The 17,178-nt window shown below is 41.0% G+C and overlaps 1 protein-coding gene across 12 annotated transcripts in view; it reads right to left on the reverse strand.

Moving 5' to 3' along the window:
* DTNB (dystrobrevin beta) overlaps positions 1–17,178 on the reverse strand; it is a 386,425-nt gene that overhangs the window by 24,848 nt on the left and 344,399 nt on the right. For 9 of the 12 annotated variants that reach the window (XM_037812551.1, XM_037812550.1, XM_037812552.1 and 6 more), the window contains 2 exons: positions 15,919–16,015; positions 10,528–10,548 (listed from right to left, as the gene is read on the reverse strand). In XM_037812551.1, coding sequence (XP_037668479.1) covers positions 10,528–10,548; positions 15,919–16,015 — 118 coding nt within the window. The remainder of the gene's footprint in view (positions 1–10,527; positions 10,549–15,918; positions 16,016–17,178) is intronic. The other 3 variants (XM_037812561.1, XM_037812558.1, XM_037812554.1) reach the window with 1 other exon arrangement.

Here is a 17,178-nt window from a genome sequence, read left to right on the forward strand (position 1 = left end):
ATAAGGAAACGGAGAACTTGAATACTATGATAAATTAGACCCAAAAGACACAGACAGAATATTGTAGCCCCAAACAGCAGGATATATATCCTTCTCAAGTGCTCATGGATCATTCTTCAGGATAGACTACATGTTGGGTCACAAAACAGGTCTTAATAAATTTAAAAAAGATTGAAATTATACATAGCACTTTCTCTGTTCAAAATGGAATGAAGCTGGAAATCAATAGCAAAATGCTAGTTTCCAGGCAGAGAAATGGAAAATACGGAGATTAAATACGGAAATGGAAAATACGGAGATTAAACAATCTTTGGGTCAAAAAAAGAAGTTGAAAGAAAAATCTCGAGATAAATGAAATGAGAACACAACATATCAAAATTCATAGGATGCAGAGAAGGCATGCTAAGAGGGAAATTTATAGCCCTAAACACTTACTTTAAAAAAGAAGAAAGAGCTAAAATCAAAGACTTAAATGCACACCTGGAGGACCGAGAAAAAGAACAGCAAACTAATCCCAAAGCAAGAAGAAGGAAAGAAATAACAAAGATTAGAGCAGAAATAAATGAAACGGAGAATGACAACAACATAAAACAATAGAGAAAATTGATAACCAGAAGTTTTTTTTTTTTTTTGAGAGCAATAAAATTGACAAACCTTTAGTTAGACTGACAAAAAACAGAGAGAAGATGCAAATAAATAAAATCAGAAATGAGAGGGGGTCATTACCACTGACCCCATAGAAATAAAAAAGGATCATAAGGGGATACTATGAACAACTGTATGCCAATAAATTAGACAACTTAGATGGAATGGACAATTTCCTAGAAACCAATGAATAACCTACAATGACTTGAGAAGAAACAGGAGACCTCAACAAATCAATCACAACAGACTGATCAGTCATCAAAACGTCCCAACAAAGAAAAGCTCAGAATCAGATGGTGTCACAGATGAATTCTACCAATCATTCCAAGAATTAATACCCAATCCTGCTAAAACACTTCCCAAAAAAACTGAAAGGGGGAACACTACCTAACTCATTTTATGAAGCCAACATCATCCTAATACCAAAGCCAGATAAAGATACTAATAAGAAAAGAAAATTACAGACTAATCTTTCTAAGGAATATAGACGTAAAAAATCCTCAAAAATATACTTGCAAATTGAATTGCATTGCACATTAAAAGAATTATACACCACGATCAAGTGGGTTTTATTTCAGGTATGCAAGGGTGGTTCAATACAAGAAAATAAATTAATATAATACACCACATTAACAAACTGAAAGGGAAAAACCTCATGATCATCCCAATTGATGCAGAAAAGGCATCTGACAAAATCCAGCATTCTTTCTTGATAAAAACAGTTTGAAAGATAGGAATAGAAGGAAATTTCCTCAACATGATAAAGGGCGAACTACAACTCAATGGTGAGATACTGAAAGCTTTTCCTCTAAGATCAACATTGTGGTAGAAATTCTAGAGCAATCAGGCAAGAAAAAGAAATAAGAGGCATCCACATCAAAAAGGAAAAAGTAAAACTTCCACTATTTGCAGATGACATGATCCTATATTTAGAAAGTCCGGAAAAATCTATGACAAAGCTACTACAGCTAATAAACAAGTTCAGCAAAGTGGCTGGATACAAGATCAACATGCAAAAATCAATGGCGTTTCTATACACTGTAATGAGCAATCTGAGAAGGAAGTCAAGAAAAAAATTCCATTTACAATAGCAACTAAAAGAATCAAATATCTAGGAATAAACTTAACCAGGATATAAAGGACTTGCACAGAAAACTACAAAACATCGCTAAAAGAAATCATAGAAGATCTAAATAAATGCAAGGACATTTTGTGTTCATGGATTGGAAGGCTAAATGTTATTCAGATGTCAATTCTATCCAAATTGATTTACACATTCAACACAATTCCAATAAAAATGCCAATAGCCTACTTTGCAGAAATGCAAAAGCCAATTACCAAATTTATTTGGAAGGGTAAAGGGCCCTGTTTCAGTTTGCTAAAGCTGCTGTAATGCAAAATAGCAGACATGGGTTGGCTTTTACAATGGGGATTTATTAGCTTACAAATTTATAGTTCTAAGGCCGTGAAAATGTCCAAATTAAGGTTGAAGAAAGGCTGCTGGCATCTGGGACATCTCTGTCACATGTGAAGGCACATGGCTAGCATCTGCTGGTCCTTCTCTTCTGGGTTTCATTGCTTTCAGCTTCTGGCCACATATTTGTGAATTTTTCAGTTGCCCTTCTGCTACTGATTTCTAGTTTCATTCCATTTTGGCCAAAGAAGATACTTACGGTTTCAGTGTTTTTATGTATGTTGTGGGGTTACATATGGTCTAAGCTGGGGAATGTTCCATGGGTACTTGAGAAGAACTTATATTCTGTTGTGCCTAGTTGGTTTATAGTATTGTTCAAGACCTCTATTTCCTTATTGATATTTAAATTTTTAAAAATTACTTTGTTTTTGTTTATTATTATTTTTCTTTCCTTATTGATCTTTTGTCTAGTTTTTCTATCCATTCTTGAACATGGGAAATTGAAATTTCCACCTACTATTGTGGAACTCTATATTGCTCCCTTCCATTCTGTCAGTTTTTTCCCTCCATATATTTTGGTGCTCTGTTTTCCACAAACATGTTTATAATTGTTATATTTCTTGATAGATTCACTTTGACATTATTAAATGACTATGTCACAAAATGGCTATCCATTTTGCTCTTGGCGGACATCAAAAATTTGGGGTACTATTAATAAAGATATTGTGTCATATAAAAACAAACAGTAAATGTATAGAGAAGTGAGATGTATAAAGGATGGTCTTTCTACATTTTTTTCTTCAAGAAAAGGTAAAACGAGGAAAAAAAAATCCATATTACTATTTTGAGCTGGGGACAGCAGTGACTCTGCTAGGAAAATGTAGCAGTCTAATCAAACACGGAAGTAAAAAGAGAAAGAGGTGCCAGGACTATTGATGCTGCATTGTCTGTCATGCTACAAGATTTGAAAATAATTGCCTAACATGACAAGCCTTAATGCTGTCAGGAGTTACGGGCAGGGATGAAAGCAGATAATGGAGAACGGGGTGGAGGAGATGAGAAAGAAAACCCAACAGAGTGAGCAAAGCAGGAGGCCAGGGTTCCTGCTGCTGTGAATTAGAAACAGGTAAAGTACGTGCCTGGAGACCTTCCTATCTTTGAGCAAAGGTCCCACCTGCAAACGTGATGCAGTGTAGCCTTTCAAGATAAACTTGGCTTTACCCAGGAGAGGGGCAAGGAGTTTTATGATGTCTCTCTTCCCTTACCATGGTTAATACACATTTGTTTATTGTGTGTGACTGTTGGAAGGACGAAGCCAACAAAAAGTCTTCATGACTTTTTGGCGGCTTCATCTTCATAATTCTGGCTCCATCTTCATAATTCTGTCCCTATTCAAGCCCAACTAAATTATATAGAGGACAAAGCTTACCCAAAGGCTTAAAGGGGTGGGGGTGGGAGGTGGGAGCAAGGTGTCTAGTTATGTTTTGTAATGGAAAGCATATTAAATTCCTGGGACAAAGAATAACCTACTAAAACTCACCATAAACCCACAGATCAAAAGAATGTTGGAATTTTAACTTTTAGATAGGGAAGCTTGTAAATTCCAAGATGAGAATTACCCTCTTTATGTTTGTTTTTCCTAGTTTGCCCTGCTCTATTTAAAAATGGTATCCCATCAGTCCTCATTGAAGGATTTCAAGGCCAGTTTTCAGTAGCATGATCAGGGACCTCACCAAGGGGAAAGAAAAACCCTGTAACTGGAAGAATGAACACCCAGCATGAATATTAGAAACAAAAAGTAGGATAGGCTCCTCAGAGGATGTGCTCCTTATTCAGATGGCTGCATCAATTATCAGGCAGGCAGCAGGAACATTATCAGTGATATTTTGAAATTCAAAGTCAGTAAGTCTTTTTTAAAGCACTGGGGCATTTATATTGCAGAATGGAGAAGAGTGCAAAACAGCTACTGGACCCTTTAGAATGTGCTTCTTTTAGCTGAAGCCAAGCAGATATTCATTTCAACTAAGAACTCTAGGCCAGGAAGTTCCCTGCCTTGGCACGGAATATTAGAACCAGCCTGAGGTTCAGCTATAAAGGCTGTTTCTCTGGAATAACATCATGATTTGAGGAAATGCCTATAGATGCTCTCATGACGAAGGGCCACAGACACCATCCCATGCCCAAAGAAGGTGGTGCTAGAGAGTGCCAGGGGATGCGGCCTTCTGTTGGAGGCATGGCCAAGAATTGCAGAGATAAGCCAAAAGAAAAAGGTTATTATGGAAGCAGTAGATGTTCTTTTCTTCAAATGCTTTCTTTTGTTTGGAAAACTTGGAGGTAGGAGTTGGTATGAGTAGGCCTTGGGGAAGGAGTTGGTTACTGAAAGAAAGTCCAGACACGGAAGTAAGGGCCAGAGGATTTCAAAGATATGAAAGGAGAAAGCTGTGAAATGAACCCAGTTGGATTTCTGTAGACCTTTCACCGATATACCAACTGGTATCTATGATGAAAGAATCCAAGAATTACAGAGTTGGAAGTTTAAAGAGGAGGAAACTGAGGTTCGTAAAGGTTATGTTATATATTCAGATGGAAAAGAAATGAGGTTTTTCCGAAAAGGTTCTATTAGTCAGAACAATAATCCATTAAAGTGTAAATCAGTAAGGCAAATTTAATTCCTTCCATCAGTGAGGTGAAGTTATTCTTTTAGGGGGGCTGATGAGGAGGTTGGACAAGACAAAGCCTGTTTTACAGGATATCTGCATTCTACTGTTCTACTGAAATTATTCCTTCCAAGGTTACTGATAACTTCCTTATTGTCAAATCCAAGGCCTTCCTTGTCTTATTGTCTTATTAACTTTCTTCTTGAAACTTTCTGGGCTTCCATGAGAAACGACAATCCTACTCCTATCTCCTCTCACTGCTTCCTCTTTCTTCCTTTATTTCTACTGTGGATTTTCCCTAATGCTCATGTTCTTGTTCATGGCTTCAACACTAATTCTATGTTGAACACTTCCATGTCTACATTCCTAGCCCTGTTCACCTACTGAAGTTCCAGTTGTATTTCCCCAAACATCTAGTAGACTTTTATTTGTGACTGCCTGGCCATTCTTTACAACTCAGTATGTCCCAAATTATATCAAAGTCCCCTTCCTAAACCAGATCTTCCCCCGATTTTCACTTTTTAAGTCAATGGTAGCCATCATTTTCCCAGGTTCTCAGGCTCAAACCCAGAAGTTGTCTGTCACTTATCCTTTTCTGTTGATGCTTTGCTGGGATTCAGAGTGTATCTGGGGGAAGATAGTGTGTTTTAGGAATTCAATATTCTTCCAGTGAAAAGGGAATTTCTCCAGCTTGGTGTGTAGAGAATTTTCCTGGAGGTCCTGGCGTATGTTTTTCTCATGCTGTTTGCATTCTGGTCAGGAGAGGGAAAAAGTAGAAATACAGTACAGAAGGGAAATAAAAAAGCAGGTAAGGAAATCTCTTATCTTGCTATTGATTAGAGTGAGGAACAGTACTGGGGGTGTTGCAAATCCCCCAAGCTATTTTCCCCTTGTATCCTCCAACTGTAAGCTCCTTGTAGGAGTCCAAGGAATTTGGGGTGAGCGAACTACAAACATCTATTGTTAATACTGTGATGACCTTTCCTCTTTTTCGAAATAAAACAAATTAAAAACAAAAACAAAAACAAAACCACAGTGCAGGTGCAAGACTGCTGGACATACTCTGTAAACTTTCACAAGGACACATATACGCACTGAGAGAGGTTCCACGGGTGTATGTAGATATCCTGGGCCCAGGCTGAATGTTCGTGAGACAGCCATGTGGTACAGCACATTGATCGCTGTTTACTAAAATACATCTGTGGGGTCTGCCAGAGGGCAGCAGTGACACCTAAGGTTCAGAATACCACTGACCTAGCTTGTGTTCCTGCTAGGACATCATTCCAGCCATGAAATAGCTTTCATACCATATGAAGGTGAGATACGTGTAGGATTTACCTTTTTATCCTCCAGAAGGCCAAGCTCACTGCCTTGCACATATGTAGTAAAATCCTGTTGAAGAAATAAATGAGCGGCAGTCCTTTGCCTTCAGGGAAGAAGGAGACTCAGGATTCTATTCCAGAGGACGGTGGAGCCACAAATACAGAGGTCAGAGAGCCTAGGAGATTTTACAGGCACGTTGTTCTGAATCAGTTCCCAATGAGATTGTGTTCAAAGGTTAAGTGATCCAGGAGGGGAAGTGACCCACGAGGCAGACACTGACATCAAGGGGTTCATCGACAATCTGTTTAACAGACAAGGAGGTGGTTTCTGTTCTATTTGTTGTTGTGTACATTTTTTTGAAAGTATTTTCTCTTACACTTACAAAATTAGTATTCATTAGGTTTGTTGGAGCCCTTATGGGTCAACAATGGTTAGTTAAATATTAGTGTCCTTCCTCTGAGGTGGTGCAGATGTGGTCAGAGACAGGGGCTTCTGGGAACCAGCCCACACCATGCTTTTTTTGGTACAGTTGTAATGGGTTTTTTGTCTGGGTCCTGAAATCACAGGGCCAGATCCCATGAGATATTCCTTCTTATTGACGTAAAAAAACAGTTCCCAAGTGACACAGTGTTCTCTTAGCAGAATCCTCAAGAGTCCTCTACTTGCATCGGTTTCAGAATGCCCTTCAGATCATCACACCACGAATAATCTGTGTCAAAGCCACCCCTGCGCGGGCCTCCTGCCCTTATGGTTGTCATCTAAAGTTCCAGTTTTTAAACCTGATGTTGATTTGTACATAAAAGATGATAATCTTCCAATTGGAGGGCTCAGAGAAATGTTTAAGAAAACATGTCCCTCATGAATAAACTGAACCTGTTGCCTTGGAGTTACAGATCTTGTACCAAAATTTTATGGTTTACTGAGCCCTTGGGCAAAATGGAACCCTGAGATGCTCCTAGAATGAATTTGTGTATCTGAAGACCCTCCAGACTAGGTCTGGGGTATCATCTGGCCTAGAATGGAGTAGCCCATGGCTCAAGTGCACCAATGGGCCATAAACAACCCTGTGTGTTTTCACCCTAGTGGGTGTCCCTCTGTAAAATGCAGGAGAATCCTACAAGCACATTTCTGGCTGCAGGCACTGGTTTTTATTGAGCAATACTCAAAATATTTTCAAATGATACAAATAATTTACAGCTATCCCACATTTTATAGAGTCTCTGTGTTGAGAAACAGATTTTATTCTACATTATAAGTATCTGTTCTTTACACAGAAATAATAGAGCTAATAATACATACTAATATATTAGTATTCTTTTGGTAACACTGAAATTCGCTTTCCTGATTCCTTATTTATCAAGGACATTTCTGAGCCATACATTGGTCTCCTGAATGGACTACCTACCTTGCTGGCATACTGTGAGTGAAACTACTGCTAAAGGTACTTGAACCAGTCATGTCCCTTATAAACTAATAAACCTATTACTTTATACGGTCCTTAAGTCAGTATCTTATAAGTTTGGTTAATACTTGTTTTCATTCAACAAGTATTTCCTGAGCATCTACTGTGGCTGGCACTGGGCTGGAGGTCAGGTGTGAGGGGAGAACAAGCTGGTCTGTTGACCATCATGGGCCTGAGCAACCCAGATTCAGCTGATAAAATCAAATTCCTGAGCCTGTCACTGCAGGGATGAACAGTCACTCAGTGAAGTCTTATCTGAAACTGCCAGGCAGTTCTGTCCTTAATTATAACCTTTGGATCTGAGAAAAGAGAAGGGAGGGAGGCAGGGAGAGAGAAAAGACAGAGAATTTTCAGTCGAGGTATGAATGCTACTCCAGGCACTGGGAAAGTGGCTGAGGCTGTAAGCAGAAACACAGAGGCACCAAGGCTTTCACATCAGTTATTACCCATTTCTCTCAAGTTCCCCAGAGGACACAATAATCCTAAGAGGGGAAAAAGCAAGAAAGTGGACTATACGAAAAAGTTTCTCCGTTCGGATTTACAGAGCCTGTTTGGGGAACCATGTCTAGTAAATCCTTCATTTTAAAAGTCTTTTACAATTGTTTTATTACTCCTTTAAGGTAATAAATTTTGAAAGGGGGAAATTAAACTCTGTTGGCTAAAACCCAAAAGGATTACAACTTAACTGAGTTAAAAGCTCATACCTTTTTGTCTCTCACTCAGCAATGATACAGATTAAAGCAGAAGCTCTAGTTCTAAAATCTTTTGTCTTTTCAGTTGTACATGTTAAAAACGTTGAAGCATGTAAAGCCATTTAGTCCAAACGTGAGCCTCAGAGCTGAGCCTTTGGTGGGCCCAGCTGGAACCTGTGAAGTGGACAGATTTCTACCTAAATCAACAGAGCCGCATCTCTTACCTCACACCCTGGTGGGAAAAGTTGAGGAAAAAACGATTTGCACCAACTGTGCTATGGGTGGTCCTAAGAGACTGGGGTCTAGGGCCCGAGCCCAGCCCCTTGGCCACGGATAATTCCCAAGACACAAACACAAGCGGCTCATCAGTGGCGGGCTGCAGCAGCCGAGGTCTTGCTTTCCATTTCGCCAGCGTCAAGGGGATGATGACCTCACATGGAATCAGAGGTCCCAGAAATGAACACATTATTTAATCTGCCATCCACTCAAGACTAAGTTTACCTGAGAAATAACATAACAGGTAGTGGCAGATTTCTGGTTCTTGGATTACACAGTAATCCATAGAATTTTAAAAAGCGAAATATCTACTGGAAACTGTCCTTCTGCCATTCCAGCCAATACCCAGAAGGGCTGCCCTCTTTCGAAAGAGAGTTCTGGGGTAAAGTGTGGGGTGTTCCTGATGGCGTGCTTCACTCTGAGCCGGCCCAGTCAGAGAGGGAGAAAAAGGTGCTCGTCTGGGCCGGCTGTTGGAGGTAAGTTCCCAGCAAGTGCTTTCAGGCATAAAGCTCACGTTTGGGGTGGAGGAGCGGAACTCTGGTGGTCAGCCATGACAGGTGAAGCGAGGCCGGGACCCGCAGGGGGGCCTGTCACATAACAAGGCGAGGAGCCTCTTGGGGAGACGAGTGCGACAAGGAGGGAGGCTTGCCTTTCTCTCCCTCCAACGCGATCTCACTCATCTTCCTACTTGTGGTCAGCGTAACCAACATCTCTGTCTCTGCCACTCCTAAACCAAATGGGAGACGATACTTCTGAGCCCCTGGCGTTGGGTGTGGCCACGTGACTTGCCCCGTCCAATGAAATGGAGCGGAAGTGATGCGCGTCACTCCCCGGTGGAGGCATCCAAAGGCGGGGCGGGGCTTTCCGGCCTGGACTTCTGCTCCGCCATGTGCTTGTCCCTACTGACCAAGTACCAAAGGACTGAAGCAGTGGACTTTGTGGGAATAAGAAAACAACAAAGACGAACAAAACCAAACAAGACTTTTGTCACCTTAAAGCCACTGAGACGTCTGGGTTGTTAGGCTATCCTAATGCCATAATGTATCTTGCTTTTCCTTTCTGACAGTCTCTTTCTCCCCCCTTTCTTGCCTCCTGCCCTATCTATACTCCCTCTCTCCCTTTCTTCCCTTTACTCTGATTCCACTCCTCTCTTAACTGGAAATAATAAGTAAAATGTTTTATATTTCTTGTTCTTAATCTAAAATATGGACAAATTTTTTTTAATGGGCACTTAAAAAAATTAAACATTATATATTTTTCTGTTTAAAAAAACTCAAGTTTAATTAAAAGTCAGCTTTAGCTTGGGTAAACAATGTATGCTTTGAAAACCTTACTATTTTATATTAAATATATGGTGTTACTGTATATAGGCCTTCAATCAATTTCATTGGGTGGGTTAGTGGCCATGAGGAAAAATAAAACAAACATAAATCTTCCCTAAACACCACACAACAGCCACACAGCTCAGAAAAAACAAAGCTCCCCGTGGAGCAGTCTCTAAAACAGGAAATCAGTTACAGCATAATCTGTCCCTTAGTTTTCATTAGTAACTTCGTTAAGCAGGCCAGTAGAGTTGGAGCATCCAGAAGCTGATTCAAGCCTACAGGATATCTAAAGTTCTCAGAAGAACTACACATTTTCATGCATGCTCATCCATGACACAGGATTCAGACCTGAGGTCGTCCCCACCACCCCAAAGGCTGTTGCAAGCAATTGAAGTCCCCCTAGACATAAAGCAGAGAATGAACGAGCAGGAAAACAAGTGTAACCTGGCTAATCATGCATGCTGAAATAAACACAGCAGACATGTACTTAAAAACAATTCAACAAGCACTGGTTTCAAATAAGAACATGCTCTACTCGATAAATGCGACTTGTACTTGTAGGCCATTTTACAACCACCATGGAGAGGACGGCTGAGGGTTTTATACCCAACCACTTCTGCAGAGAATGGTCTTATGCTGGGAGGAGAGGAAAAAGCACATAACAGTTATCTGGGGGAAACAGGTACATGCAAAAAGAGCAGGAGTCAGATGGAGAGTTCTGGAGTTCACTTACTGCCTGTTTTTGCTCCTCCTCCTTGGGGTGTTGAAGATGGAGAAAAGGCAGAGGGAGAAAGGAGAGAAATTAGTGCCCATTACCACAAACATTTGGAAGAAATAAATGATGGAAGAATCAGGCAAACAGGCCAGGCCCCTGGGTTCAGAGATCAAAGGCCCTGACCACATAAGAGTACCAGCAGACAAAACAAATGGCAGGTCTCTGTGCCACCCAATTAAATGCTAACTTCTGGAGTTGGAAGGGACCTTAGAAGCCATCTGGTCCAACCTCCTCATTTGTAGATGAAAGAGGCCTTGAGAGCCTGGCTTGCCCAAAGCCACATGACTAGTTAGGGTAAACTGGAAACAAGAAGCCCAACATGACTCAAAATCTCAGTGATCATTCTGTTTCACCATTCATGATATTTATCTAGGCCGGTGGTCTCAGAGTGGGAGCAGAGACAAACAGCATCAGCATCGCCTACATCTGGAAACTTGTCAGAGCTGCAAGTCTTGGGGCCCCACCCCAGACTACTGAATCAAAACTCTAGGAGTGTGTTTAACAAGACTGTCAGGTGATTCTGATGCACATTAGTTTGAGAACCTCTGCTCCAAGGCCTTCTCAACTGGCAATTCCACTTCTTATAAGATTCAGCTCTTACTCAGTCTCCTCCCTCCACTAAACTTGTTGGAACTACAACACTGTCCACTTGGTTTCAGATTCCTTTGTCATTTTTTTTTTCAAGGATGCACATGCATACCCAGTTCTCCCAATAAACTGGAAGCTGTTCCAGTGCCCTGAGAAATCTTTCAAAAAAATTATTGATCTCAGTTTTTCATTAATTCAACTTGTTTATTTAGTGCTTCTTGTGCGTGAGGTACTGAGAACATAAAGATAAGTGAGAGATGGTCTCTTCCTTTTAGAACCTCCCAGTGACAGTTCACAGAGCAGGCACTTGCTTTCTGTCAGCTTTCTGACTAATGCAGGGGAGAAAGAAGCACACTGAAAATGAGACACTTTTGAGTTTCTCCTCAGATCTCAGCTCCTCAGCTCCTCTAGCTTTTCATGGGCCCCTCAACTTCCTCTTTCTGTGCCTCATCATGAGAAACTGCGGTCAGAGAGCCTCAGCTCTTTGCCCCAAGTACACACACCTAAAAGCTGATGCAATGTTCTCTTTAGAATGGAGTCATCTGTCAGGCGGTCTTTACTGAACACGTGTCTAGGAAGTCATAGGAAAGGATGGGTGCTTCTGTTTTCACATAGTCTGCTGATCTGGGTGCGATGGTGAGAATGATTTCAGGAAAGCAAAGGAATTATAAAAGGTAAGTGGAAACTTGTAGCAAATAGTTTTTATTACAGCAAGGAAGGGATGTGGAACAGAAATTAAATGGGCCCCAAGAAATCTCTTGGGGAGATTCCATCTCAATGCAGGAAGGTGCTCTTTGTAATTAAAGCTAGGCCAGATGCCCGACCAAACCTAAACTCACAGGAACACTGGCTAAGAGGGTCCTCGGCATCAGCCTGGTCAGCCTGCAGAAGTCAGGCTTTCAGCTCTGGTACCTGCTGTGCGTGGCTCTGGTCAGAAGGGGTTGGAGTTCTGCAGTTGGGAAGTGGTCTCCCTTCCTAGCCAGACTTCCCTGTGGGACGGAACACTTTTCTTCCAGTCACTAGGCAAGGCAAACAGCTATAAGGAGAGTTATTAGGCAATTTAAAAATGTGTTTTTATTTTTAGCTGTAAGTGTTAAAATGGCAATTGACATGGTGCGGGAGGGATGGGACAACTCTGACAGGCTGAAATAGCTTTGGAGGCCAAAAGACTGGTACGTAATTTCCTAGAACTGTTTCTAAGACACCTCCCTATTTTTACCATTCCCCCCAAGTCTATTATTGAAGATAACATCACTTTGCTTCACTAGAAGAGGGAACTCTCAGAAAGCAAAGTTTCATGTTTGCACATTTGGTGACTCTGCTACATCCTGTTTGTCCACAGACATGAAACGACACGTGTGTCAGGTTAGGCTGGGGATGGGGAAGAGAGCAGCTATTCCATGTGGGGGCCTCCCACACAACTGGGTGTCCCAGAGGGAGGACTTTGGCAAAGTGTTCATTAGGATGGTGGTGTGTAATTTAAACTCACGGACGTTATTCAGATAAGCCCTTTAGGCTCTGTCAACGCAGTAAACAGATCAGATATGAAGTCTTAGAATCTCTTTGTTATCAAGTGACCGATGACAAGGCAAAGGAGCCAACTTGATTTAAAGGGGGTAATTACATCTTAACAATAAAACACAAACTGGGGGGGAGTCTGGTTAGGTGGCCCAAGTAATGGCCCAGTCACTGTGGCCATCTATGTTCAAACAAGGCAAACATTCACAAGTGAGGCTGAAACTCAAAACCACAGAATTCACCTGGTAAGTCTATTTCAAAAGCAGCATTGGAAAAATGGAAAATGAGTTTGAGGAATATTGGGAACATGAATTCAAAACTGAAACACCAACACATAACCATTTCTAGATTAAATATGAAGTCTGAGGCAGAGGTTATCTATATACTAATTAATCAGGGGGGGAATGTACAGAAAAGATAAGTGTCAGTCAACATTATGTCATTAAAGAAAAACGATAAGAAAGTCTCTGATAGTCCTTGATGACAGAGATTAAGTCTTTTTCACCATTACAGCCCAAATGCCTAAACAATACTTTTTGTTGAAGAAGTACATTATTAATTTTTACTCTGCCTTATTCCCCCAAAAGGATTTAGGCTTTTTAATGAATGAATGAAGAGTGGTGACACTTCACATGTATGACTCTTTAAATTATCAACATAATGAATCATTATTCATTATAATAAACAGATTACAAAGTACATAACTTTTTACTGTTAGAGTAGAATGAAGGAACTCCCTGTGAAATGGAAATTCACTGTGATGTGTTTTAATTTGTGAATATCCCATGTAGCTTGATTGTCCATTTGACTAACTGCTCACAGCTGTTCTATGAGTGAATTAAATGCTAGCACACTGAATTTCAATGAAAGGAATACAGTCCTTTGAAATTAAAATTAGGATTCTAAAGGGTACTTCTCATTATGGGCTGGTGAATATGTTTTTTTAATAGTAGGAAAACATCTTTGAAATTTTAATAGAAGTCAATGATTCAATATATACCTTTATGTATGACTCTTCAGGAATGCACATAATACACAGACAAAGATTATACTGTAATGCTTTTAGAAAGCTGGACACTAAGGGCATGAGACTTTCAACTGTGAGTTCTATTCAATGGATGAAAAGACAACCGATATTCTTGGATTGGTGTTTGCAGACTGTTGCTCCCAATCCACATGGACTCCGCATGTCAGTTGGGTAAGTGATAAGGCATTTAATAACCTGGCAGGAGATCCTACAAAATGGGGCTGCAGGGGTCTCCTTATTCTATAGAAATTGTTATGGTAGGCCAATAGCTGGAAATACAAAGAAACTCAAGGTTTGGGACTAAAGTTCCATGCATCAGCTCATTCTGCTTAGCCCTTGAGTACAAACATCAGTGGTGATTGTAATAGGGCATGTGGGACTCAGAGCCAGAGGCTCTAAGGATCACCCAGGACGAGTTGACCGAAAGGAAAGCAAGCACACTACATTATTTAGGGGAAAAACACTTTGGCTCCCCATCAGTTTGCACAAACTTTTGTCTCATACAAAAATCACATGGGGCACCTCCTCATCTGTGTCTGGGTAATGTTTGAGAGCAGCTTTCTGCAAGGGGGGTTTGATGCAGAGGAGAGGTGGGTGGATTCCCCTATTCTCTCCCGTCCTGTGGACTAACTCCACCACAGCAGAGCTTTTAGTCCCCTGCAGCTCCAGAGATGACTCAGGCCAAATATGCGTTAAGTATATCTCTGCTGTTTTGAGTGGGTGACTGGGTTGCTTAGCTGGATATATAACAACTATTAGAGGGATTTGGGCCACGTTTGGTGCATAAGGTTTTCTTTCAAGACCCATTTAGGACATTGAATATTTCTGAAGAGAAATCCTCCTACCAGGGTTAATGCAGAAACATGTCTATGCAAAACGACCCAAATACCCAGGACCAAAGCTAGAAAAACTCAGGTCAAGACTAAAAGAAGTTTTTTGTTTTTTTTTTTTGCCTTGAGCAAGGAAAAAGTCAGTTTGAAACAAACACTGCCTTTATCTAGGTTGCTAATACCCACTAGCTTTATTATTAGGTCACTGGGTTAGGATGGAGAAGGTGAAGAAAAGTCTACATTTTGATATATCTTTGGGCTACCACCCCTGGCCCAGATCCTTGTCTCCTCAGCCTGAAAGATAACATTTGTAATTGAAACCACCCTCAACTGTTGTTTTCCAAGCCTTCAATGACTCCCCTGTATCCCAGCTTTAAACCACCCCCCACCCCAATACCAATGACGACGAGATGTAATTCGACAAAGTACATTTCAAGACCACCATACATCAATTGTCCAAAAAGGCCTCCAATACAGTATAGTTTTATTCATTATTTCAGAAGTTTTCTTCTTTGTGGGCTTTGTGTGGCCTTTCATTGCTCCAGCCTAGCACCAACACCCGAACTTGGACTTTGGAGACATTCCCCACTTTGTGATTGTCACTCTAGCGCTGACTCTGTGTCATTCTACAAAATACAGCAGATTCAGCACCTCGGGCAGGACCTCAGTGCGAACAGCACGAGTAAATGTGCACTGGCATTGCCGCCACCCAGCTGGCAAATATGTCTGTTCAGTGACCAGTAAAGGTTTCCAGGTGAGGACATTTAAATGCCAAATGTGCTTTTCCCTGTTCTTGGGTCTAGGGTTTGTAATAGTGTATTTCTCAAAAAAATAAACAGAGATACCTGAACTATTCCTTATTTATTCAGTTCCCCAATGTTCTATGCCTAGAACCAATATGTTATTTTATTCCTAATTTGGTAAAATCATTGATTAGAATCAGTTGAGATGGGGATGGGTTTGATTACTGGTTTGCTTCTGCACTACTTATTAACATAGGACACTTGGTATCTGTTAAGTATTTAAGTGAAATATTTGCAAAACTTGAGAAATTTAAATAGTTGAGAAGTATTATTAATGTAAACCTAGCTAATTAATATCCTATTTATAAACATTCTTCTTTAGACATAAAAGCAACTATCTCAATAAATAATTATTAGCAACCACTAAGAATCAGACTTTAGATCAGTCATTTAGATGACTTTTATGCTTAATTAGGCTAAATTTATGGAGGTTTACCTGGAAACTGTTCTGGGCAGCAATATTCAAGCCTTTAGCCTTACCTTCTTCTGCCGTCACAGGGGCAGCTGAAGCTGAGGGCAGGCGGGAGATGAAAAGAAGAGCGGGGAGGTGGGCGAAGGGTCTGGCAGCGTCCTGGGTCCTTACCTTCAGTAACTTCATCAGCCCCTCCAGCTGCACCATCAGCTCCCGCCTGCTCTCCTGCAGCGCCGACATTCTCTGCTCCAGCTCATCTTTCCTTTGCCTGTCCAGGAAGAAAGGAAACTCTGCAGGTAAAGGGGCCCTGGGTCCTTTGCTGGTCACAGACTAGGTACAAGACGGAGCAGTTGTGAGAAGCTGAGCACGTCCTTCAACCTCTGTCTGAAACCTCATCTATAAAATGTGGATAAATATCTGTTTCGTCTACTTTCCTGTACTGTTGTGAGACTAATATATAAAAATGTTTTGGGAAGTATATATTGCTATATATAGAAAAAATATATACGAAAGTAATTTTTAAAAATTCTTCTTCAGTAAGTCGAATATCTTGTTCAGAGAGCTATATAAAAGCAGTCAGAATTTATATTAATACAGAAGAGACTGTATAAAAACTGCTCAGGGGAAAGAGGGGTTGGGGGTCAGCGCTCCCAGGCCCAGGCTCACTGTGTGTCGGAGAGCTCATTCTTCTCAGAGGAAAGATTCCATTTCACAAATTTTAGCTCAACAGGTCCAAAACCAGACTTAAGACTTTCTCCCTCAAATGATTTCTCCCTCCCAACTTCCCTGTCTCTGCTACTGTTTCCTCCAGTTATCACAGCTGGAAAACTCCGTCCTCTTTACTTTCCTCTTCATAGCCTATACTGCGGTCACCCGGTTCAGATGGTCCCATCTTGGAAATTCACGTTCCTCTCTTTCTTGTCCCACTCCTCTCACTTTATCCAGGTGCTCCTTTCCTCACATATGCAACAGTCTCCTAGCTTGAGCAATCCTGGTTTCATCTGCTGTACCAAGGGAAAAGCAGAGGAATATAAATTAAGGGACTTGAGATCTAGCCTGGGCCCCACCGTTTACTAAGTGTGCAACCTTGGACAAGTCCCTTGACCTCTCTGAGCCTCAATTTACTCTTCTTCAAAACGGAACTAATAGCAGATAACACTATGTCAAAGGAGTGTTCAAGGATCAAATAAGAAAATGGATATAAAAATGTTCTGTGAACTTTAAAATGCTGCTCAGAAGAAATCTGTCTTAATTTCATCATCCTGTGTAATAATCTCAACAGTCTCCAGCATCACTGACCCTTGCCCTGTGCAGTCTAGACCCATGCTGTCCAATATGGTGGCCATCAGCTACACAGGGCCACTGAGCACCTGAAACGTGGCTCGTCTGAACTGAGATGTGCTGTGAGAAATACACACTGGACTTTGAAGA

The sequence above is a fragment of the Choloepus didactylus genome, chromosome 20 (genome assembly GCF_015220235.1).
Source record: "Choloepus didactylus isolate mChoDid1 chromosome 20, mChoDid1.pri, whole genome shotgun sequence".
NCBI classification, from domain to species: domain Eukaryota; kingdom Metazoa; phylum Chordata; class Mammalia; order Pilosa; family Megalonychidae; genus Choloepus; species Choloepus didactylus.